Consider the following 26,187-nt stretch of genomic DNA (forward strand, 5'->3'; position numbering starts at 1 on the left):
TTAAAAAAAAATCAAACACCACTGACACTCAAAAACAAAAAAAAATACAAGATTATTTTTTTAACTTTTAATTTACATTTTAATTTTGATATGTACAAAATAAACAATGTTTCTTTCTTTCAATAAATTGCACGTACCGTTGTTGGCGGGAACGTTGACATCAGCGCCCCTCTCAATCAGCATCTCCACGCAATCCTCGTGGCCCTCCTGAGCGGCCATGTGCAACGGTGTGAACCCAGCCTTTGATTTCACATTCGGGTCCGCATCTAGAATAATATTAACGTCAACAATAATGTACTCACAATAGTTTTCTTGAAATTACTATTTGAGTGAAACAGTTAATTTTTACTCAAGTTTGTGATGACGATTCATGAAGAATATACACACTGAACGTCATGCATGAGTTGACAACCTTATTACAGTATTGGTAAAATATCCATATATGTTATAAAGCAAAGTCCTTTGCCGCGTCAGTCTGTCTGTAAACACCAAAACTACTGCACGGATTTTCATGAAGTTTTCACCAATAGATAATGTGATTCCTGAGGAAAGTTTAGGTCTATAATTTATTGTGTTTTTACCCGAGCGTAGTCGGGACGGGCCGCAACATACTATTTTTAACATACCGTGCTATTCGCAAAATCATCGTTTTGGCAATCGATGGAGCCATAACACAAGAAAAGAAGATGAAGAGAAACGAAATGTCAAACTTTTGTATAGGTATATCGATTACTCGTAGATATTAAATAACTATACTTTTTATCTCCTACACGCGGGACACCTACCTCTCTCATTTCTTCTATATATTTTTTTACATAAAGAACATTCATGAATTTGAAAATTTTGAAGGAGTAAACTCAAGAATTGTGAAGGATGGCAATGGTATGAGTAAGGATGGCAAATAAAAATGTCTAAGAACGTGCGAAGTGGGAGACTATAAGTAAGTAAGCGGATTCAGATGAGAGAGAGAGAGAGAGAGAACATAAGATAAAAAGAGTATCAAGGTCACCATGTTCGAGTAGTGCGAACGCGATATCTGGGTGGTTGTGGCGGCAGGCGATGTGCAGCGCCGAGTGCCCGTTCTTGGCCAGCGAGTGTGGAGATGCTCCTACACACACAATACACTAGTCATTATTCAAATATACAATAATAAAATATAATTATCCAAGACTTTGAATAACGGTTTCAGTTCACATTACCAAAGCAAAAAAAACTAGATCAAAATTGGTTCATCCGTTTGGGAGTTACAATGTCACTGAGACACAGACGGTTCAAATTTAAGATACTTCTTTGGTCGGGGGTTAATAATATCACGAAAGGTAGGTAGCATTGAAAATAACAAGTTTTTTAATGACAGTTGTCTGAAAGTTAACGTTTCTAGCGTAATCTGGGAAAGGAAAAAAGATCTTTATAAAATAATTTTAAATGACAGTGTTAAAATTATTTATTGAGAATAACACTAAAGGATGGCCATGAATTATAAAAAAAGGTTTTTCATACTGATATGTAGTATAAAAAACGGGTTGCACTCCGGGAGTGCCGCCAGAAGTGAAAACTTGAATATTAACGTTGTGCATTTTCGACGTCTGACGAATTTTCGATCAGGGTCACGTGTCCTGACGCGAGTTTAACATTTTCACATAAGTAACATAAGTGTAAAATGCCGCTAAAGAAGTTTTTGCTTCAAAAACATTTCAAAAATATGGTTTAATGGCCTATAATGGTTACGATATTACCTTTATCGAGCAACAGCAGCGCTATATCGGGATGTCCGTAATACGTGGCCATGTGCAGCGGCGTGATGTGCGCGCGGCCGGGCGGCAGCGACCGCGCGCCGCGGCCCAGCAGCAGCCGCGCGACGCCGCTGCGCCCGTACTTGGCCGCCAGGTGCAGCGGCGTGAAGCCTTTCCGCGTCTCCGCCTCGATCGGCGCCTCGTGCTCGAGCAGGATTGAGGCCACTTCTTCTTTGCCTGGAAAAGGGAAATTCGTTTTCACGATAAGATTCAAAGTTCCGTTTGTTTATTTAAAGCCGGATTTACACACAATTACAAGTTACTTAAAGTAACTCGTCGTAATTTTGTCGTCATTATTTGTCATTCTGAAGCTTAATAACTTGTGCCGTCTTATAATATACACATACAAATTCCAGGACATTTATAAATGTTTTATGATAGAATATAATGAGAAATCACATCAATCAATGAAAATAAATAAAACAATGCCCTTTTGTTTATTTTTATCAAATCGGTATTTTTTATTATTTATTTAAATAACTACAATCTAGGTGATTAATTTTACTCGCTGATTTATACCATACGAGCGGATGCTCATTCTATATCTCCTCTGGCAGTGTATTGTTGCTTATCAGTTGCCTAGACTTTTAATCGCTTGAAACGACATCCATCCTACTTTAAGGCGGAACCACACACAATATTAAATAATAAAGTGGTAAATACCTTCTTTAGCGGCGATGTGCAGCGGCGTGTAACGGTCCTTGGTGGGCGCGGCGACGTCCGCGCCGTGCTGCAGCAGCAGCGCCGCCACGTCGCCGTGTCCCAGGCGCGCCGCCACGTGCAGCGGCGTCTGTTCTTCTCGCGCTCGGGCTTCCACCTGGAAGGGATGATGATCAGGTGGTAATCACTTTGACGGACCCTGGGCTCCGACGCCCGATTAATGTGGAAGACACCGGGAAAACACTCATCATCACCTTGGCATTGTTCCTGAGCAGCACCCTCACTAGATCAGTCTGGTGCGCACGCGCAGCCAGATGCAGAGGGGTCTCCCCGCGGGCGGTGGCCGCGTCGGCCTCCGCGCCCGCGCCCAGCAGCACCAGAGCTATGTTCATGCAGCCCATGAACGATGCTACGTGCAGCGGGGTGAGACCCGATTCTGTCGTTGCTGACTTGCCTAGAAAGGAAAATATTGGAGACTACAATCAAAAATGATTTATTTTATTTTAAAAAGATTTAAAACTGATTTATGTTATAAATATTACAAACAAAGTACCAATTACAAATCTTCACATTACGAAAATAGTCTTTGCCTTTGGTCAAAGGTTTTGGGCGCAAAAACTCCAAAATTCATAAAAAGCGTTACAGACCCAAGACCAACCAGGAACATGCAAAAATAAAAGATAAAAAAGATAAAAGATATGATAAAATGCTACTCACTAGCGCCATATTTGAGCAGCAACTCGACGACTTTGAGCCTGTTTTTCTTGCAAGCGATGTGTAGCGGGGTGAAGCCGTTCAGCGCTCTTGCGTTAGCGTCTGCGTTTCTGTCCAGCAGTAGTTTGGCTACCTGCAACGTAAACGATTATGATACACTAAATATAATATAATGTGAAACAAAAAATGTAAATTCTTGTATTTTCAAATCATAAGCTAAGATTTCAACGTCAAAGGTACGGAAATCGAAATATAAATTATTATTTCGATTTCCGCACCGCATTTTGATGTTTAGATTTAGATATATAAATATATCTAAATCTAAACATCAAAATGACCTTAACGCATCCGCAATGTAAGGCCCCGCAATGCACAGCACCGAACACACAAACAGTGTGGTGCTCCAATGTAACGTCATCGATTGAAACACCTTTTGTTATTGCACATATTCGCGCATATTCTAACCTTATCCTTAACATTATACGTATCAAATTACCTTAACATGCCCGCAGTGCGCGGCGACGTGTAGAGCTGTGAGGTAGTCGACTGTGACGTCATCGATTGGAGCGCCCTCTGTGAGGAGAACTTTGGCCGTCTCCACGTGTTCGCCTTGCACGGACATGTGGAGAGGAGTTAGACCGTTCTGGAATTAGACAAATGGAGATTAAATATAAATAAAGTTTGTATTAAACGTTCACATGTTAAAAGGCTCGCATATCAGCCCTGACGACATTAAGTCAGCAATTCTTGGGATTTCCCCTTCTACCAATGCAGGCGGAATCGGCATAGCCAAACATTTGTTTCCTGCGTAATTTGATGGTTTATACTATGTTGGCAGCTGGACAGCGTCAACATTTCCAGCCAATAAGAGTTCTGACCTTAGTCTTGCTAGTGATGGGCGCGGCGTGCTGCAGCAGCCGGCTGACCACGGTGCTGTGGCCCGAGCGCGCGGCGCAGTGCAGCGGCGTCAGCCCGTCGCGCGTCACTGCCGCTATGTTGGCCCCTGGAGACACCGTGTTATAATCATTGGCTAACTGACTGGGTAAACAAAAAATGCGTATAAATACATATTTATATAGGTAAGATGGGGCCAGCACACTAGCGCCTCCATTGCATTTTATATGAGTATATATAGATATATACATATATAAAATATAGATATAGACGTCTTGAAAGAGGTGTTGGCGTGTGATTGTTTGTTTATCCTGTCCGCGTATAGAAAATTACGTATATTAAAACAAAAAGTAGAATAATTACCATGCTCCACAAGTAAGTCGACCATCGCCAACTGTCCCCACTTGCTGGCGACATGTAAAGGTGTGATGTTGTGTTTGGCTGCCCTCCCCGAATCGGCCCCCGCAGAAAGTAACGCTTTAGCTACGCCCACGTTGCCGTAGTGTGCTGCGATGTGCAACGGTGTGAACCCAGATTTCGAGCATGCGTCTGGGTTGTGTTCGTTCTGAAATTGTAAAAAAAAATTTTTTTTTGGTGTGCCAAATAAAAAAAATAATTAAGTTTCGTTGTAATGATGTCCTAAATGAATCTATATAAGTTTAATGGTCATTTACTGAATACATAAATAAACATTACTCAACAATAACTAACCTTTTAGAGAAAAAAGTTTAAATGGCATTATTTACTCACATTCAAAAATTACGAAATTATATATCCTAAAACTCTTATCCGCGAAGCAAAATACGTGTGCCCCTTGGCAAGCAATAGAATATGAAAACCGATAAATGTTTCATAACTAGTTCACATTTAAAACTTTTATATACCTCTAGCAGCAACGTGGCCGCCTTGACGTCGTTCTTTTTAGCGGCAATGTGCAGCGCCGGTAACCGAACTTTGCCCCTCGTGTCCGACTCCAGCAGCTCAGCCACGACACGATCATGACCTTGCTGCATCGCCACCGCTAGGGGTGTGAAGCCGTCCTGAAAATTACCATATTAATTTATATTTTATTTCTTCTTCGCTTAACATATTTCTTAAGTTAGAATAACGACTCTTTTCTAACTGTCTCTATTAAAGGGGAGGAACTTTGTCTTTCTTTGTTTACTGTTTACACTTATATTTATATATCACTATATTTATTTTTGATAGGAAAGTGAAAAGAAATACTTTACTTAGAAGCTTTTTTAATAATAATAAGGATATTTAATGTTTCTAACAATTTTTTTTTCTTAATCTACTATTCCATCGGAAAAAGTCCTTTTCCCGCGGGAAATTAGGGCACGTAAATGTTAATTAACAATAAGTGACACGTACTAGGTACTATTGACAAACAGGACTAAATTGCAATGTCAGTTATATAAATTGACAGTTATATCTAATCTAAATCATGTAAAAGATCAAGTCGAATATAATGGAGGACGATATCGCGTGGCGGACATAAATAAATTATTTCGCGTGCTAATAATGGCGTCGGTTTATATTATATTTACCGATATGCGCCGCTCTAGATTATTGCAATCAAGACTGACTTTATAGCTTACATTTTATATAATTCTCAGCTCCCAATTTTCTTGCCATTAAATTTTAATTAGAGGAATTACACCATAGAAACAGAATCATCTGTTATTAATGGAAATATGAATATTTTTAGTAAATGTGGAATAACAACATTGATGGTGATATAAAATGAGAAAAGAAACAAAATCCTAATCATTAATGACCATGCTAATTATTATGATTTCTAAGTGCCATTTGCTGGCGTTGTTTGATGGCGTCAGAAATGAACGAATTTTAAAAATATTTAATTTAGTAATTCAGTCTCATTCAAACTCATTCAGTCACAGTTCTTTTTCCACCACCAGAGCCTGATTGCTACCGACTGCGAGTAGCATTTTCGTTAAATTCACCAATTCATGGAATTCCGTGTAAAGAGACCTCCCCTCGCTTCCTCACCTCTGTAGCCAAAGTCTGACTGGCGCCGGCAGCGAGCAACATCTTCACACATCCTGCGTGGTTTTCTTGCGCCGCCATATAAAGGGGAGTGAAGCCGGCGGCGGACTGCGCGTCGGCCTTCGCCCCCGCCGCCAGCAGCGCCCGCGCCACTGATTCCTGTCCCGCGAGACATGCTATGTGTAGGGCTGTGTTGCCTGAAAATTTCAATATTTAATTTAATGTTGCTTCCCGACACATGTGGATACGAATGGCAAAATGTAATTTCAAACTATACTATTATTATAAAGAGGTAAGCGTTTATGAGTATTTGTGACTTTGTATAATTGAGGCGGGTAATCTCCGAAACTACCGAACTGATTTCAAAAAATATTTTACCATTAAAAAGGTATATTATCCAAGATTGCTATAGGCTATTATTTTATATCAAAATTACCAAGGGAGCGAAGCCCCGGGCAACATCTAGTTAATTATATAACTAGATATTGATACTATAGCATTACATGCCTTCCGTAGCACGGAGGAGCTCAGGAGAATTTTGGTTACCCATCCAATGACCGATCATTGTGAGAATGTCTTTACCTCCACTATCACAGGTCGAGCGTGCTTACCACTGCGCCATTGAGCTCCTCAAAACCGGCCAATCCGCTATGGGCCCGCGTGGTGGGCCATGGCCCAGACACCTTATCCATCCGTAAGGAAGGCCAGTGCCCCAGCCGTGGGGGCGTTTAAAAGGCTGTTGGTGATGATGATATAAATACTAGCGACCTGATTAACACAGGGTCTTTTATATAATGTAAACCTTAGGGAATAAATTGTCTAATATATTGTGGTTTTACAACCAACTGCCTGAACAAACAACCTGCCTGATGTCAACTCCTTGGGAATATTGTTTGTTGATGGCCGGCATTAAACCAGGAAAAATCAATTACCTTTTTTGGTAGCTGCGTCGACAGTGGCGCCGCGCTTCAGCAGTTCCTCGACCACTGCAATGTGGCCGTCTTTAGCTGCGAGGTGTAGTGCGTTTAGTCCATTCTGTAACAGCAAAATGACAAATCAGTACTTCATTGTAAAAATATGTAAGTATTTTGATTCATACTTTTTACTGTTGATAAAGTGTGGAAAGAAATGTGTTTAAGCAACTTTTTTTTTCAATTTCTTCATAAGGAATACACTCAAAAACCACTTGACCGATCATGACGAAAGTTGGCACAGACAAAGGCTAGACATTCACAAGTGACAAGTCCCAGGCGGAGTAGCAAAAATCGCTGCTCAGATTATTTGACTTTATCTCTCTGTAAAATTATGAAGCTAATTTCATAAACTAATTATAAGTTTCTATTATGCTTATTCTGCTAGTATGACTTACAGTATACTTGTATATTTGAGAAGAATGTAATGAAATTTAATCTATAAAGCCTAAGGTACATCAATCCTTAACAGCGTAAATACAAGAATATTATTTTGAATAATATTTTGAACTCAATAACAGCATTTTTTGTCTGAATGTCACTTTCACGGGTAAATATTACTATAACCAGTTCGCTGAACTTGCAAACAAACTAAGGGCAAAAGTCACCGAGTAACGACCTACTCGAACCTATTCGAACGACATAATATTCATGCCGGCTCCATACTAGCAGGTGCCGACGCGAATGCACGAACACTAAGTAGGTAGTTTGTTTGTAAGCTTTTATTTAGCGCAATGAAAAACCAGAAATGTATCCCGAATACGCCAAAGTTTGCGAACTGTTTAGCGATAATGTATAGCCAGCATCATGCCAAAGTGACCACGATATAGCTCATGAATATGGGATCATATCTGCTGCAGAATACAGCTCCTTGGAAATACATATCATGTGTTACTCGTAGGTATGTTATTTACACACAACGATTTGTAAAACCATAGATTGACATGTATGAGAGTTTTTAAGCCTAAAAGATTATTTACAAATTTCATTGTTAATCCAAGCTTCTAATGTTATCATCCTCATCATTATCCTTATCTTGTTGTATTAATCGCATGACAAAAAATTATGCCGCGTGCTGTTGAGGAGTTTCATCGATGGTCATGCTTAGTGACAACTCTGAAGAACAAGCGGAAGAAAAAATTTCACTTCCAAGATTTGATTACAGACGGATAGGAGAAACTAAATAAAAGCGTAAAAATATCGGTCGCCTAAATTTACTAAATATGGTTTAAATTGTAGCTTTCGTTTTAGGCTGGAATAAACTACATTTAAAACCGGAAAACAAAGCTAAAACTCTGGAATTAGCAAAAAAAACTTTATAGGTACCGCTAACACCGCGTTGAGTTTGCAACTTTCTCAAACAGCCTGAACTGTACTAACTAGGTGTAATATAAATAGACTTTCAACTATAACCATGAAGTTAATTACAAAGTAGCATACTGCCCGTCAATCATAAAAACGATGAAATACCGTCGCAAATATGTCAATACCGCTTTTCCACTATATATACATATATAAATAAAAAGTAAATTAAAAATTTAGGAAACCGAAGTTGCTCACATCATCTCATCTGCTAGAAGAGAGCTGACAATTTCAACACAAACAGACAAGACAAACAGCTAATAAATAAATAAATAAATAAATATATTAGGACAAATCACACAGATTGAGCTAGCCCCAAAGTAAGTTCGAGACTTGTGTTATGGGATACTAACTCAACGATACTATATTTTATAACAAATATACATATATAGATAAACATCCAAGACCTGCTGCTGATTGGCCCGGGGCCAATCAGAAAAAGATCATTTTCCATCATGACCCGACCGGGGATCGAACCCGGGACCCCTCGGTTCAGTGGCAAGAACTTTACCACTGCGCCACCGAGGTCGTCAAAATGCATATTTTCCAAACACGCTCGATTAAATTCTCTATAAAATAAAGTCTTGATCCAAATCAGTTCAGCCGTTTGGCCTCTACGAAGCCACGGACAGACATACAGATAGGTACACAAGACACATTAAAATCATAATTCCTCCTCTTTCTGTCGTCGGGGGTTAAATAAAGTGGATTTGTTTATTTTTTTAGTTTATCTAGTCATTCAATATTCTTGAAATTTCGGATACTGAAATACCTTCTTTCATCATAAAATGTACTGATTTATTAAATTCAGAGAGGCTAAGCCGCGTGCAAAAATAGTTGTTAAATTAATGAACGATTGTGCAGTATCGCCATGTCATCGAGATATATCGTATCGCGCAATATCGCCGTGTAAATTGATATCTGATATTACGCAGGTGATCAACAGAGCGGAGAGCTGAAGGACGTGCTGTAAATCATATTGATAAAGCCTGGGCCCTCATGCGGAGAAGAATTTGTATTATTTAATGATATAATAAACTGTTTCACTTGGACCATTATGGTTTGACAACTAAAGATGCCGAAGACCGTGCGAAGTGGATGCAGGATCCGGAATCACCCTCTGACAGACAGACCGGGACAGACGATAATAAACTGTTTTATATTTGTTAGCCTAGCGTGTTATTTGCTCTCTCTTCAGAGCTGATGCTTCCCGGTTGTGTCCTCATGCATAAAGCCACGCATGAAGCCTTGGATCCGTGAAACTGACTGACTTCAACCGTCTTTGGGAATGCTATTGTTGCCTATCAGCAGTCAAGGCATCTTATCCCTTACTCGCCTCATACTGCACCACGCCACGGAAGGATATGGAATAGTCATTTTAGTAACACGCCGCAAGGATAATATGGAGTTATAAGTCATTACGAAAGGTCGCTCCACAGCCGTCATCCATTTACTGAAAACGCGACCTCTGACGGTTCCTGCCCGCGATTGCGCCAGGAAGTCCCCATTGAGCTATCTGATGGCCTGCATTATAATACTGCATCAACATGGGCCGCATATCCATTCAATTGGCGTAATCATGGCAGTAAATAAACAAAACACTTTTAACCGACTTATGTTAATATGATGTCCAAGTCTTGATTTCTTTGTCTTTGTCCGCAACTTCGCACGCGTGAATTTCCAACGAAGTCAGTACTTTTTCCGTTTGATTATATATTGTACCTATATCCTTCTCCATACTACTAACTATAGGTATTTTATTTATGCGAAATTTCGACTTTTCACCGTGAAAACGTATTTTTGAATTTACAATATCAGATAGGATTAGGAGCCTCAGTCACTAGCCTTCCCAATAAATAGGTTATGCATCACACACCACACGGACTGGTCTAAAAATCAGTAGAAGTTTGGACTTTGGATGCAATCAAGTATGGAGAAGAGTAAAAAAAATATCCCGATTTCTAGTTTTTGTTTGTCATTCGTCTTATTCTCTTCATAGCTGAACTAACGGTTGTGAATGGAAGGAGACAGCAATAGGTAACACGGTTTTGAAATCTGCCGGGAACCAATCTACTTACATCGCGAGGACGACGTCTAACCACGTGGGATTCGAGTGAGTGACGCGTGAAATACGTGAATTGAAAATGCGGGACATAACTTCGGCTTGCCTATCTACGTGTTCTACTATGTGGTTTTATTTATAATGCTACATGGTTTTATGGCATGTTTAGAAGCCTATATAAACTTGAAGCTTCTTTGGGCTAAACTACATAAAAACTTCTTCGTACGACTACCGTAATGACTCGGATGATTCTCAGTCGTAGCGCTCTTGACAGAGCGGTCGTAGACGTCAAAGGTTGGTGGCTCGCTTCGCCATTCTACTCTGATGGATGCTCTCTATCTATGCTCGTATCGACTTCACTACTTGGACTATAATATATTAAAGTAGTTTTGACCAGTATTTGTCCACGATCAAAGTATTCCGTGTGCACTGCATCGTGATCGAGTCTGTATAATCTGTTATTAATATATTTTTATTTCAGAAGCCCAAGACAAATTACATGTTCCAAATTAATTCCACATTAAATCAACAGGTAACTTGTTCTGAAATATACAAGTCATACAGATATATACTACGAAACAACTTTAAGCAACTCCCCGTCCAACTTTATCAAACATTCAAAAAATATACATGTATACGCAACTTATAAAAAAACTACACAACTCATTGGTTCATCACATCAATGAGTCCTTAAATAAATTAAAAAATCTCGCTCAACCAATGCAGCTCAATCATTGTCAACCAAAAAAGCGACCATTAAATTTATTTGAATAGCAAATTCGGGCCAGCCTGCCTACCATAGCATTCGTAATGGTTTGCATAGATACGATTCAGCGCATTATGTTCATTTGTAGATCAACGGTACATGGTCAAAGGCCAGTGATGTCAAATTGTCAGGCTATGAAAGGTTATGTCTGGAGTCAACAGTTATGCAGTGCAACCAGGACATGGCGTGAAAATTGATGATAATTTCATAGTCATTAACATTTGATTGCGGATGATTGTAAACTATCTTATATCTCTGAATGTTCGGATTATATTTGTTGATGAGAATGACTTCCATTTTGTAGAAGCAAGGCAAACCCCCTAAATGTCAATACATTAAATTATCAGGAGGATATGGTCATAGTAGTAGTTTGGTTTGGTTTCTAATAAGGCTTTTCTATTTACTAAATTTTTATCAAAAGAATTTAAAAGACTAAATTTATCATAGAAAGAATAGAAAGGAGCATGAAGGACAAATGAAAATTGAAAAAACTCGAAACGGAGTCTTATCATTAGCATAGATATAACTTAATGCAAAACGTATATAAACTATAACCCTAAATAAGTACCCTGAGTAAATAAACTACACTACAAGCCTAGCTCTTGATTTTTAATGATGATGACTTACTGAGTTACATGTATTGATGTCTGTGACTGCGCCGGAGTCGAGTAACTCGCCCACTGTTTGAAGCTGGCCGGCGCGCGCTGCCCGTAGGAATGCTGTGTTTGGGTCTATCTGTAAAGAAACACACCTTTGTCAGTTATCAGGCCACAAAACTGGATCTTATGATTATCACACAAAAATCAGCTTAATGGCAAGTGGCAACGACCATTAAAACAACGGTAAAGATCATTTGTATAGAGGACAGAGTCAGTATGTATACATGTATGAGAATAAACATTTTGTAACATTTAATAGTATCTTATTTCCATCTCATTCTCTAGTAAGATATACATGGATGCAAGGCTGGTGTTTAACAAGCCACATGCGAGCACACCAGCAAATTGTTGAGATTTCCCCATGATCGGAATCATACAGGACAGGATATTATGACAATGTACTGGCAGGGGCACGCTATTTTCTTCAAAGCATTTTGACGCAAAAAATAGATTCTGCCCCGGTACGACGGGACCTTCAAGAACTCGTCTATATGGATGTCACCCGACGTGTGGTTTTTCTCTATTTAAAGAAGCACTAAACCTATAATATCTTGTAAAAAGCGGATTCGTAGAAGTTAAATTTATTAACTTTCTTCGTTTCAACTTCCACTTGTATTACCTTTCCTTATATTTTTGGCAGGTTCAGAAAATGAAAAGATTCTGAAGCAGATCGTGACAGATATCTGCCTCAAAATTTTGTCCTCAACAAGGTGGTAATAACTGACTCGGTAATTGGTGTTAGCTTTTGTTTTGCACATTAGTCAAAGGTACACATAAATTCTTATCAGTTACTGTTATCGATGAAGCGAGACGTTCCTACTTTGGTGACGTTTCTTACAAACGTATCTAAAAGTTGGGTTGTTGGTTGATCCTTGTCATTAATAATTATATTATATACAATGAACCAATGGTGTGAGTTAAAGAGTTTCCAATCCTTCACACCTATCATGGCGTATTGTTCCTGGCACTATTAGTTAGTAAGGAAATAGGACATATTTTAGTATCATATCCTAGACATAGTAGTCGATAAATGCAGATTTTTAAATATGATAATACAAAAATCCGATGGAAACACTAATATCTAGTTTCATTTCATTGTTGCTACAACCGAAATAGTTAATTAGTTGGAAACATCGATGGTTAAAAAGCATAGTTTCTTCTGTCATGTTTTAGACGAATAGTGTGATAGCTATTCGATTTATTAACGAAGACGAACATTGGCAATCTCACATTACAGAAAAAAACAAATTAACCAAATAGCTCTCTCTACCTAACAGCTCTTGTTTTTCATACTTTTATGACTAAAAGACAATATATTTATAACAATAGACAATGTAATATATATTTTTTAAACTTGTCTTTAAAAACATAGCGTGTGAATATGAAGTTTTTGATATGTGAAGAAAATAGGAAAGTATACTTTTACAACGGCAAAAACTGGTCGACTCATCCACCAGCCATTAGTTCCGAAGGAAAAGCTACTTTTTAGCCACATTCGCTGTTAAACGGACGCCTGGACACTTGAGACCATCTCTCTGACAGCCAGACATGTCTCATGTCTGTTACTCGGCTAGATTTCTACGCTTTAACATCTGATATCCATGTTCTATTTATGTAGAAGCTATTAATCTCTTTTGAAAGTGAGTGTTGCAATCGTGTCTATAAAATTGTATTCTCTTTATTTGCACTTGGGATTCGCAGCTGTATAATTTGATTATACCATTTGTTAGCATAACGACGTGTATTTTAGATTAAATCAATTAAGATAACAAGTCGAAAGTAATACTTTTATCAGCAGTGTGATCACGACTTTCAGAAAGAAAATGGAAATACTAAACATGCAAACAAAATTTTAAACTCTTTGAAACAGAAATCAACAAAACACGTTTACAAAAATCCTAGTCCAGTCGATCACATTTTTTGCTACAACTAAGCAGGGGGTCGTCATAAGAAGCAACTAATTGTTACAATCGGCAAGTCATTTTACGTCGGTCACTTGATTAAGCCATAGTCCACAAATAATATAATACTGTACAGAAGCATATACAGTCATATGACACGAGTTTGATCATTAGACGAACATCACAGTAATCTATCAGAATACGAAATTATATAGTTGCGTACATAAAACTTAGAACAAAATGTTCGCCATAATTTTAATACATCATGACAATTGACAAATAATAGGGAAGTGTTTTAAATAGTACCTATTTTAGAAAAACAGCCTATACCCAATAGTTGGTAGCAATAATTAAAGAAACCTACACATTAAATATTTCAATAGTTAAAAAGGTTGTATATTTTCTTCTGGAAACACGGAGAATTGTTACTTAACGTGCGCTAAAATTTCACAGACCCTTCTAAAATTTCATTACCCTTTAGAAGTGGAGAGCAGCACACAATCTAGGTTTCTCGGACATCGGTGACAGAACTGAATTGATGCAGTAATGGTAAATTAACTGATCAGATCTATGTTTAATGATCCTACAATGAATCATATAAAAAAGGCAAAGTAGACAAGCCTACAGATACGAATAGCATAAGAACTCTGTGTTGTTATGCTATTCGTAAATAAAATAAAATACACTCGTATACCAAGAAGTAGACTACTTTATTAAGTACATCTACAAGAATCTACAAGAATTTACATAAAGAAAAAAAATCGTGATCTTCTCCCTTCAGCCGAAATTTTACGATACAACTGAATTAAGGAATAATATTTGTAAAGATGTTTTTCATCCTCATTTTTCTGTAAATATAGTCCAGTCACCAATATAATTAAATTGTCATCAAGATGCCACATAATAATCTAAAATCGTAATTCGATTCAATCTTCCAAGACACATCCTGATGGTTGATAAAAACTAGCTTCTGCAGTTATCAACCGATTAAATTGAGATACAATCGTGACCGGAACATGTACAATCGATTTTATATCGACTCCAGAATCGAATTCCAATATCAAAGCGATTTATAGCGTTACGCTTGTTTTTTGACTATTATGACGCCGAGTAAAAACATTCTAGGCGCTCTTATTGTTGTCTATTCAAAATATCTTTTGTAATAAATATCATGGCGATTTGATTTTTTTACGAATGTTATAAAATGTTATTGTTTAATGTCCGCATAGTTTTAGAAGGAAACTGTACTAAATAAAATTTATTACAGATATGCGTATAACGCACATAATCGCCCGGGTAATATAATATTAAACTAAAGTTGTAAAACTGTCATGAGGTGATAAATCTAGTAGCACATCATTTCAAATACAAAAGTAATAAAAATATAAATTGCCATTTCTAAAATTAAACCAGTCAATGTTTAGGAAACCCCTAAAAATATATTTTTTTCACTCAACAATATAATATATATCAAAGAAGGAAATGACAAGATTCTACAAAACAAACTTTTATGTCCAGAGGCACAGATCACAAAATCACAGGATTAAAAATGGAACACACCACCAGCGTGACCGAGTAGACTCTTCGTTCGAGCGGCAGAATGCGCGCGCCGCACCACACCGCCATGGCGGCACTGCGCGGTCGCAGGCGTCACGCTACGCTCACCCTCGTCAAAAACTGCTGGTCTATAGACCTCAAGACACTTGTCTATAGATTGGCAAGTGTTATTCAAGAGGTTACTAGATGGAACAATCAAGAAATTTAACAACACTTCAAAATTCAATTTGTCTCTTAATGGTTTAATTATTTCAGAACAAATCGATCCATGAAAGATGGTCCTTTCTCAATTTAACGAACAATTATATGTGCTACGGGAATCGGTTCACGTCAGAATTTTTGGTCAGAATGTAGTGTTATTTTCTGTACTTTAAATTACATCTAAATATGTCCAATGCCCAGTCATTTTTCAGTCATTTTTGCGTGAAGAGGTCATCCATCCAAATATTTCCACAAACTTCGACGGTTTTATTATCAGTACCTATCTAAAACCTAGACTAGGTCTCATTAAAGCTAAGGAAATCCTTTTCAAATTCAAATCTAATTTGGTTGCAATGGAAATAGCATCAGATGCAGCAAAAGGAAGTGGAAACTGCATTAAGTAGGAAACGGCGACGGTCTGATAAAGCCAAGATTGCACGAGGTTACAGAGCTATGGCGGAGATAGCTATTGAAATGATTACGGCTGTAAAACTTTACGACTAAAGCTTTAAAGAGGATAAAACTTAGATATAATATAGAGCAAAACTGTTATTTGAGTTCCTATACTTTAATACAATGACTCAGGTAGGCATAAACTTAATAGAATGTTGATTTTTCAGATTAGCTGTTTCCGAGATATGAAATTGTGCCGCACAAATATCTCTGTTTCTCCTAATGTTTAGCTGGGAAAGAATGCTTTCGGTGTTATGTACGTCCATTTGTTTCATAGATTAACAAAAAGGAAACATAAGAAGTGAAAAAAAATGATTTTTTTAAACAAACTTAATTTGCGCAGTTTACACCAACAAAAGGATTATTGACTCCAACTAAATGAAAAAAGGAGCATGAAATATCTTGAACATCATGGAAAGTAACAGCTTTTTGAAGACACAGTTATGATCACAAATAAAATGACTACAACTAACAAGAAGCCAGGTGGATTGAACAAAAAGTTAATAGGCGACAGGATTTAACAATTTCTTTAGTGAATTTCATCCTATCTCATTTCTGAGGCCTGTAATTTCATACAAAATACGTATCGTAAACAGAAAACCGTTAGATAGAAAGCAAGCCTCGATATCGTTAAGAGAATTGAAATCCCTAATCACGATAGATTGATTGTTATTGTACCTGCAACGTGGATTAGATATACGTCCATATTGCCTTGTGTGATTTGGGAGAGAAATTAGCTTTGAGACTAACCGAGTTAGTATAATACATCTGCTGTACTGGTTCCCATAAAGAAAGGTCAGTTTGCCATCAGTGAGGACATTAAAATTTCTAATGATGATGTTATCATAGCCTAACAGCTGACATGCAACAATAGCATTCTCAACGAGAGTTGATATCAGGCAGGCAGCGGTAAAATCATAGGTAAATATTAAAAATATAATGGTTATTTTTTTACGCGAACCCTGGGCTTTGGGAGGTCACAGCCCCGAATATATCCGGATACATGGAAAATTGAAAGAGAGATGTTGACCGCTGCCATTGGTATATGATTTCAATCATCAATAAGAAGTCTACGTACATAACTATTATTTATTATCGAGTTAGTGTAATACCTCTACAGCTGGTGTACTTCTTAATCCATTTATAAGAAGTCCAAATACACCTAGAAAGGCCACTACAGAATTAAATTCAAGAACTTTTATTAAAAAATAAAAGAAATAGTGATGCTCTTATCGACGACACCAATGACAAGGTGACCACATTTTTTCTACGCATTCCTGTCATGGTATCTTGAGCTCAAGTCTCAAACAACGGAGACAAAGTGAGTTTGAAAAGCTTCGACAAAATAGTCGCATGAGGCGCTTCATCGCAAAATGTCCCTTTCGAATATTCAAATCTATAAGGGTACTTTGAAAAACTTAAAAGGCCAACTTAAATACATTCTGCGACGAAACGTCAATTTGTTATTAGGGGACTATTTGCGAGTTGGGGCATTATGCGACGAAGCGGCATGAAAGGCGGCAGATTGGAAAGTGCTATCAATTGGCTATTCACACGGTATATCGGCAATCGATTTGGTCGGCCACTGATGGTCCAGCTTGTTTGATTGACAAGTAACACTTTTACTAAGAAAAGTGCACGCGGAACTAATAGCTAGTTCAATGCAAATATCAAACAATATACTAATATTCCATTTTCAAATTATATACTTGAGCTATGAAGAGAAAGTTGATGTACGAGCTTGGTGATAAGTTAATTTCAGAGCATTTGTCCGAAGCTTCGTTCGTGCGCAGAATTAGTTTATTATTTTGGGACCCGATAATTTGTTGGATTTGATAGATATTAATATTAAAATAACTTTTAACCTCAGTTTCACATCAAAAATAGCGGAACCCGCACCATCAATATCATCACTACATATTATTATTTTATCTATGATCATGACAGTACATTAAGAAATTTGAATAATCTTTAGATTGGTTCGATGCCAATCTAAAGATTATTCGAATGTAAAAATATACCAATTTTAAAACACTTATCCTAGTAGAGCTAGACCTAGAGTTAAAAGCGAAGTGTGAAACGCTCGAGCGAAATAAGGCTCAGCCGGCAATGCCTTATCGATCGCCCCACATGAAAGTATAATCACGTATCCGCTGCACTCCCTGTCATCGTCTTTAGCCTTTACAGCTACGAATATAGGACAGACAGATAGTCAAACATACTTAGACTGAATCTGTGGTTTCACTAAAATTTATACTAAGTGTTGTATACTAAATTAATTTAATTGCACGCGAACGTTATGCTTAGTTTATGTTTTATTTTAATTGTTCCGTCCTAAATTCTGCCCAATAGAGCATAATGCTTATTAGCACAATGCCCTCTCGTTTTGGACAATATTCAAGTTCGCTGGCATGCCATGAGACAAGAAACAGTCGATGTACATTGCTTAGTTGGTATGTGACCTATGCGTTAACACAAAATAAGACAAAGCAATGTATGAATGGTTGTAACGTTAAATCAACGTTTAGCACAGAAACTGAAATTTACAGCACGGTCGACGAAGCTTGAGCGTCGTAGCAAGAACATGTTAAGAGAAGAAGATTGAGTGTAAGTTGAAGATTGTAGCAGAACAAGTTAAATCTACGAAATACCAGATGATGGTAAAAAATGCAATAAACAGGGTCGAAAGGAAAAGTTGAAGAAACGATAGCTATGATTGATGGTTATTATAATCATATCTGAGGAGATGTAATGGTAATCTAGAAACTATACATTTACAGTAACTCGTGCATATAAATTATATTTGTCTATGATCTAAGAAAGAAAATAGTTTTATTTTGTACATTCATTGATCTATGGCATAGATTATATGCTGTACTATGACTGATTTGATTTTATCATTCATACATACTCCACAGTTACTGTGGTGTGAGCCAATACCTCTAGCAACCTCTCTACCAATACCACTAGTGAAAATTATATATTAGAAGTAGCATTAAAATTTTTCAGAAATCTATATTTCGAGAAATGAAAGATTTCATTTTAGTATATTGATTGCACAGGTAAATTTGTCAAGCCCTTCGATTATTCGAAATCCAATCAGCAACCTACAAATTAAAACAAGCCGTAACAACCGTTAGATTGAAATACAAAAAGTATTAAATGATCGAGGGCAGGGCATGCCCTTTGTAGGGCGCAGCGTGCATAGCTTTAGTTGTTTTTGTAAGAACCGTTGCTAAACGGTGCTCTTTTTGCACGGCTCATATCAAATGATCATATACATTCTAAAATAGATGGTGGTCCAATATCTGGTGATATAAAGTCTTTATTATTTTATCTTTAAACCTCTTTGGTTGGTCTCACGCATTAGGGATTTATCAGACATTCAATTAAGGCATTGGAATCTTATCAAAAAGAAAATTCCTCAGCCACAGAAAAAAAACGTTGATAATATTTGAAGTCAATATTACGTCACCAAGCCAAACAATAAAGCTGCCCGTATGTCTCCTGAAATCTCCTCCGAAGTTAAGTTCAAGGCTATTTAGTTGTTATTGAACACGACTCAGTAATAGATTGTAAACAATCGGTATATTTGGAAGAAATATTTCTAGACTGCCAAAATTTCGTTACTTCAAAACACGATTATAAGTTCTTTCGATTCCAATCAACGTTCAAAAATTGGCAACATCAAATCGATTAACGATCTGGGCTAAAAATAAAAATTAAATTTAAATTTAAAAACTCCCGCCTTCTGACCACGAGGTCAAAAACTGGCCTGTGGAAGTTGTTTACATCCCTCACATCTGTTAGAAAAGAGCTGATTTTTCTTTCAAATAAGAAATACTATACTTATCAAAATCGGGCCAACCGTTTGGCTGTTACGATACCACAGACGGACAGACATACTGTCTGTATCACAGACACGTTAAACTTATAACTCATCTCCTTCTGTGGTCGGGGTTTGAAAATGTAATCATTTTCAAACCCCGACGACAGACACGGACAGACCCGACGACGACGACATTCGCTTGTTTCTTTTTTACTTGTTGTTGGCGCCTAGTGATTTTGCTGTGCCCTATTTCACGCATGTAACTGACAGTGAAAATCACTGAACTGGTTCTGTCGGATCTAGCCAGCCATGAATATCAAATACAGCCAGATGCCGTAGACTAGTCGAGGCTTTCGTTTTGTGGTCAGAACAGGATCCTTTGTAATCGTCAAAAGTCACTTATCTTCTATCTTATGGGTCGTTAATCACTTTGACTGAAATCCACTACAGCCGGTTTTTGAGGTACCGAAAAGGTTGATTTTAAAAGCTGTTGTTTTAATACTGTTTTTCTTCTTCTTGACCTTTTCCCCACTCATGTGTTCTAAATACTACTGTAATAAAAAACAACAAAACATTTACAAATTGAGCTATAAACATTTTAATATAGCTCAATTTGTTTGAACATTCAGGCTTTCTAATTACTTGTGACCTGGCATCAATCGAAAGAATAGTGTAACGTCACCATGTCATAACATATCCGCATTAGCTATTAGAAAGTTCTTCAAAACAATGATAGTTATCTCATTATCAATTACAAACTCGTAAATTGCTGAACAATCAGCCTCTGTTTGTAAAATTCTGAAAGAACAATGACATCAAAGTGCCGTTGGCTTGAGTCCCACTATTGTTGGGAGAAACGTTCGCGATTTAACGATGGTAATAGCAATTGGGTGTTAAATTCTCGAACACTTGATTTAATTGGGGAAATTCTGACAGTAATTGCTAGTTGTAACTTGATCACAACCTTTACGAGTTTGAAAGGCTAGATATTGAGATCAAAACTGTTAAGGTTTTCATCTAAATGTCTCTCTATATTTTTTAAACACTAAATAACTTCATTCGAAGTTTCATTTGAATTTAAAGAACTCTGTACGTAAATAGTCGCCAAAGTTTATTCCTCATCACCCAGGTCAAATATAGATAAAAAACTTCAATGCTCAATTCAGATAACAATGTGCGAATAATTAGGTGGTTAAACGATGCACCCACGCCGATCCTGATTCACACAATAGATTCCAAGGAGACAATCACCCAATTGATGAAGTGAGGCGAAATTGAGTCGTAACCTGTGACCAAAGTAAACCGAATAGCGACAACTGGATGTGAACCATTGGAGTGAAATAAATGAACTAGATGAAGGGATGTTTCGTTATCCTTTGACAAATCTAATCGGAAAATTATCCTTTGACGAAATGACAATGTTTCGTTAGATTAGATATCACATCAAAGGATCCATCCTCTATCAAGAACCTTTTTGTCCTTTGATATCGATCGACTTGCTTTTTTTAGTCGACCTTTCAGGGATACAATAAAACAAATGACTTAAACTAAAAATCTGAGTAGGTAGATAGTAAACAGCAACCTAATATGTAAGTACATCACTTTTGATACAATTTGATATAGAATATATATAACGTACAACATAGCGTATTGCTACTATAGAAAGATAAATGAATTTGTAACAAAAGATTATTTGTCTCTAAACTAAAACAAAAGTATTCTGCCAACTATATTTACTGCTAATCGTGAACCTCAATAATTTCAGCAACATTTCCATTTACCATTGAACGAGTCTTAAAGTTGTTATGGTTGCAGAATTGAATCAGCAAGCCAAATAACATGCAAATGTTTGTCTCCTGTGCTTATTTTCCCACAGCCCTGCCAAATAGAAGTAGATTTATATCGTAATGCCGTAAGCAAAAAATCTTTATTTCTGCCTGGAACGAATTTGCTACTAACTGAGGTTATATCAACAGTGACATTGTTACAATTTTTGAAACCTGCTTCTTTGATGTTATATATTATTACAGGACTTGTATGTTTAATTCTAGATACCTACTGTCCCAATAAATCGAGAAAAACAATGACCAGAAATCAATAAAAATAGTTGTGAAGAGTGGCCGGATGAAAACTTTGTTAAACCCGAGTCATTTTGTTAAACCATTTACATTGATTAGCAGATATTAAACCTATACCCAGCACTGGGTTGATGTTATCTTAAACTGATGATGATGATTGAAGTGAATCCACAAATATGTAAGACAACTGATACACCAAATAAGCATGTCCTCTTCATAATGACGACACAGACTGGCGGAGAAAATATGTGAACATAATTGAGCACTGAATAAAAAGGTATTCATTTGTGATGACAAAGTCGACCTCACATTTACAATGTTTTCTAGAAGAAATTAAAGGGACTAGAAGTTATAAATTCAGAAAACACTTCGTAATTTCCGCACCTTTAGTAATTCGATCTTTTTATTAAGCTTTTTTAAATCTGAACCTTAATGTTAATGAAAATTAAGAGTTAAATTTGTGTATTTGATGTACAGTTAACTTTACGAAGTTATGCTGCATGGACATGGACCTGCTCTGTGTGAAGGTAATAAAGGCGAAATTGCTGAGGATTTAGATTAATTTGTTGTGGACTGTACTTGGATACGGACCGCTACGTAAACTCGCCTTGGTTAGACTTACTCAGGTTACGTCCCATGAGTATTGATTGTCACCTGTACATATCAAGTGGCTAGGGACTTAATGCCTACTTAGTCAGACGTTGTACAAAAGAAAACCAACTAAGTATTTAAGTATATCCAAGAATAAAACTTTCGGCTTGGTGGTATCACATATTATCACTTCTTCTTAGAGTGACAATGACGGCATTTATAAGTAGCAATTCGATTCGATTATACACATATTTTACATTTTTTAACGCTAAATCATATATTGAACACAGAAGATCAATTCTTTTCTTGTTTTGTCTAATATATACGATTTCTTACAACGTAAGACGGAACTATCACAAGGGAACTTGACGCCTAAACAACTTCTTTGCATTGCAGTTGCATAGTTGCGGCATTGCTTCTTGTTTCTATCAGGCGTTTTCATCTCACCTTTTCAACCAACTAAATGCTGGTTATTTATATTCAATAAATATAGTAAAATAAGCATTTTATGATTTAAATCTAAATAAATTACGCACTGAGGTGCATCATAATAATTAAAGATATGAGCATATTCTGTTGATTTTAGAAATGACAAAACAGAAGAGATATTCTTGTAATCAGCTATTATTAACAAATGGGATGAGGTTGAGGATAAGTTACCTACCTTGGAAAATCAATAGAAATGAGATGGCTCCATTCACGCACTATCAACGTAACCTTCAACTAGTTCATATTAAATAGGTACAGACTTGTTATTGTATTTTTTAAGGTCGAGGAAGCGGAGTGCGGATCGATCGATGCGCTGTGAAAGTTTGATTGTGTATTATGCAGCGATGGCGCATTGGCGTCGCGACACGGATCGCATAAGCGCTGGTGCACACAGATGCTTCGAATTTCCGTAACAGACGTTCGACAACATTGTTGACTTCTTTTTATCGCAATAAAATTTTTCTCATACAACTTTGTATCCCGGCAAAGTAGGACTTAGATCCACTAAAATCACTCCTGAGGCCCTGACCGTATCCGTGCCAATACTGAAAAGGTGGGAATGGTGGAGTTGCCTTCAATCTTCCACACTTCTCAGACACGGCAGTGGCTTTATCAGGTCCCACTAATTTTAGCTTCTTTGCTCACTTTATTAGTAAAGCACAACATTGTCGACCTAGTTAGTACTCTTACCATAACTCGTCAGGAAATACTAATGCACACTTTAATTCTTTGATTGATTCAAATTGAGATGCACTTGTATGCAACTGTATCTAATTCTCATGAAAATGCTTGTGCTTGTTTAGAGTTCAGTAATGATGTTGATTGCATTTTAATTATAGCACTGTGCGGGAACTATGAAGCTGTAATGTTCAACGGAAGTGCATTCCACTCGACCTAATTTTATTTAAAAACGTATGTTTAATGATCTAATACTTACTATAGAGGGTTTCAATAATTTTTACACAGTAAGATAATTCTTAAAACAACTTCAAAAATTACATAAAATTCAAACATATTTTTATTCGACACATTTGTAGGAGGCAGAAGGAAAGGGCTATAGAAAGGGTCCTTGGCTGGACAATCTGGTCGGACGGTCTAGATGTGACGGATAATAATTGGGAGAGTTAGGCAGCGGAGGTAATCCTCCTACTCATAAATATAGTATATTCTTGTATTTGAAAATTAGAGGAGGGTTGCCTCCTACATACTTCCAACAATAATTTCATACAACTATTTATAAACGAAACGTTCTACAATATAATCAACAATTGGAATCCATTGAAAACAGGTACACAGTTATTTTGGTAACGAATCATGAATGACCTGCTTGTGGGCCGTTGGAGCCTCACTGAAAAGATCTATTTCGGTTTATTGTGTTTGTAAACTTTCTTAATTGTCTCTAATGCTTCGCACGTGCGCCTTATACTGTACAGGCAACAGCACATACGAGCTTCCTAAATTCGTTCCAATTGCCTTACTATTAACGCTTCATATGTGGCATAAAGGAATAACTTGACTTCTAAATGATTATACAATTAAAAAGGATTGTAATGGCGGTGGTGCTGGTGATAGAATGCTCAAAAGATTATGAATAATGTCATAAATATCATTATCATTACATAGTATAAAACCAAGTCGCTTCCCTCTGTCTGTCCCTATGTATGTTTCGATTTTGTAATAGATAAATATGATGCCTGAGGTATCTTTAGGTGTATAATTTATTATGACTTTACCCGAGTGAAACCAGGTAGGCTTACCAGCTTACCTGTAGTTTTATGTCACAACTGTTTACTACTGATTGTAAAAAGTATGATTGATTTTGACTGTCCAGTAGACATGACATGACTGATATGATGATGAAAGAAACTAGTTCAGTACTTAATTTCTTCGTCTTAGATTATGTTTCAGCTATAGTTAGCTGAACAACTTATCTCTCCACTATTTCCCAAGTCTAACCATAAACGCATAAGTGGTTTAACTGAAAGTAGTAGAACTACCAACTACTACAGATAAGGATTATATTCTCGCTCCATTGTGCGAACCAGTTAGTAGTTGGTGGGGCCAGCAAATGGGTCGAGTTGGGATCAGTTTCAGATTGCGGCTGGCCTGTCTTTGTGGACCAAAAGTTTACAGTAACCCTCCTACTCCTACTGAGGGTTGTTACCCAACTGCAAGGGTTTTATATATGTAATATTCTTTATTATCTCGTATCTTCCAAACAGCTGGATGGATTTTAACGTATAATATCGTTAAAATTAAAAATCGTCCTTACCGCTCAAGTGTTCTTAGGTAGGTGATGTTAAAAATTCTGTAAGGAAGGGTATCAATAAGTTCGTAAGCACCTACTTTAACGCTTACCTCTTTGTGATTGAGACAAATATTGACTAGGTTTTAAGCAGAACAAGAAGCGTAATTGTATATTAATATCATAATAACCCAAACTGTAACATGTAAAGTATAAACAGCTTTTTCCACGAATCTTTATCTCGGGTAACGTCTTGCGCAATCCCGCGGCGATAAAGCATTCAAAAAGCAATGAAACAAAATCACAAAATAAGTATAGATAGAACTATTTTTTAATTTAGTTTAAAAAAAACTCTGATCGTCTTTTTGAATCTGTTTCAGGAAACATGTAAATAAATTAGTATATTTTGTTAATTAAATTATTGCATTTTACATGGACGATATGCTAGCCAAATAATTTCTTTCACCTACCACCCTATACTAAATGGTTCTGCTCTGTCATCTCATAGCTTCGGAGCCCAGGGTCCACTTTCCCACTTAGTTTCCTTCACTTTGCACGGTCTTCGTCATCCTTAGTTGCCATTATTGGCACGCATATCATTCTCGAAGACATCAAGTCAGCACATATTTCACATACTTATTTCCACATGCGTAAAAATATAAAATGTTTCTGCTCTCTCCTTATTTTAGTCCACAGTACTGGCACTGCAATATATTTTTTATTTCAAACAATGAAATCCTTTATATCATTCATTCTGCGTCCTACATTTTGCGCCACAGACCGGCGGAGCAGTATTTAATAATGGCTCAGTTTTTCCAGTACAAAATGGCCTAGAAAATTATAGTTAAAAGCTCATAAACTTTACGGTGGAATGGCCTTGTTTGTGCGAATGGTAATGTGGAATGGAAACGTAAATGAGATGAAAATTAATGCAGGTCTTTTATCAAAAAGC

The 26,187-nt window shown here is 37.0% G+C and overlaps 1 protein-coding gene across 8 annotated transcripts in view; it reads right to left on the reverse strand.

Moving 5' to 3' along the window:
• Positions 1 to 26,187, reverse strand: part of LOC128680217 (ankyrin-3-like) — a 108,102-nt gene that overhangs the window by 47,064 nt on the left and 34,851 nt on the right. For 7 of the 8 annotated variants that reach the window (XM_053763203.2, XM_053763197.2, XM_053763195.2 and 4 more), the window contains exons 2-14: positions 11,860 to 11,967; positions 7,004 to 7,106; positions 6,075 to 6,268; positions 4,946 to 5,101; positions 4,425 to 4,626; positions 4,046 to 4,170; positions 3,664 to 3,810; positions 3,171 to 3,300; positions 2,708 to 2,907; positions 2,457 to 2,610; positions 1,737 to 1,970; positions 1,010 to 1,108; positions 138 to 266 (exon numbers count right to left, since the gene is read on the reverse strand). In XM_053763203.2, the coding sequence (XP_053619178.1) occupies positions 138 to 266; positions 1,010 to 1,108; positions 1,737 to 1,970; positions 2,457 to 2,610; positions 2,708 to 2,907; positions 3,171 to 3,300; positions 3,664 to 3,810; positions 4,046 to 4,170; positions 4,425 to 4,626; positions 4,946 to 5,101; positions 6,075 to 6,268; positions 7,004 to 7,106; positions 11,860 to 11,967 (1,981 nt within the window). Of the gene's footprint in view, positions 1 to 137; positions 267 to 1,009; positions 1,109 to 1,736; positions 1,971 to 2,456; positions 2,611 to 2,707; positions 2,908 to 3,170; positions 3,301 to 3,663; positions 3,811 to 4,045; positions 4,171 to 4,424; positions 4,627 to 4,945; positions 5,102 to 6,074; positions 6,269 to 7,003; positions 7,107 to 11,859; positions 11,968 to 15,352; positions 15,467 to 26,187 lie in introns of those variants that run through there. The other variant, XM_053763201.1, reaches the window with a different exon arrangement.

This window comes from Plodia interpunctella, chromosome 23, assembly GCF_027563975.2.
Source record: "Plodia interpunctella isolate USDA-ARS_2022_Savannah chromosome 23, ilPloInte3.2, whole genome shotgun sequence".
Classification (NCBI taxonomy): domain Eukaryota; kingdom Metazoa; phylum Arthropoda; class Insecta; order Lepidoptera; family Pyralidae; genus Plodia; species Plodia interpunctella.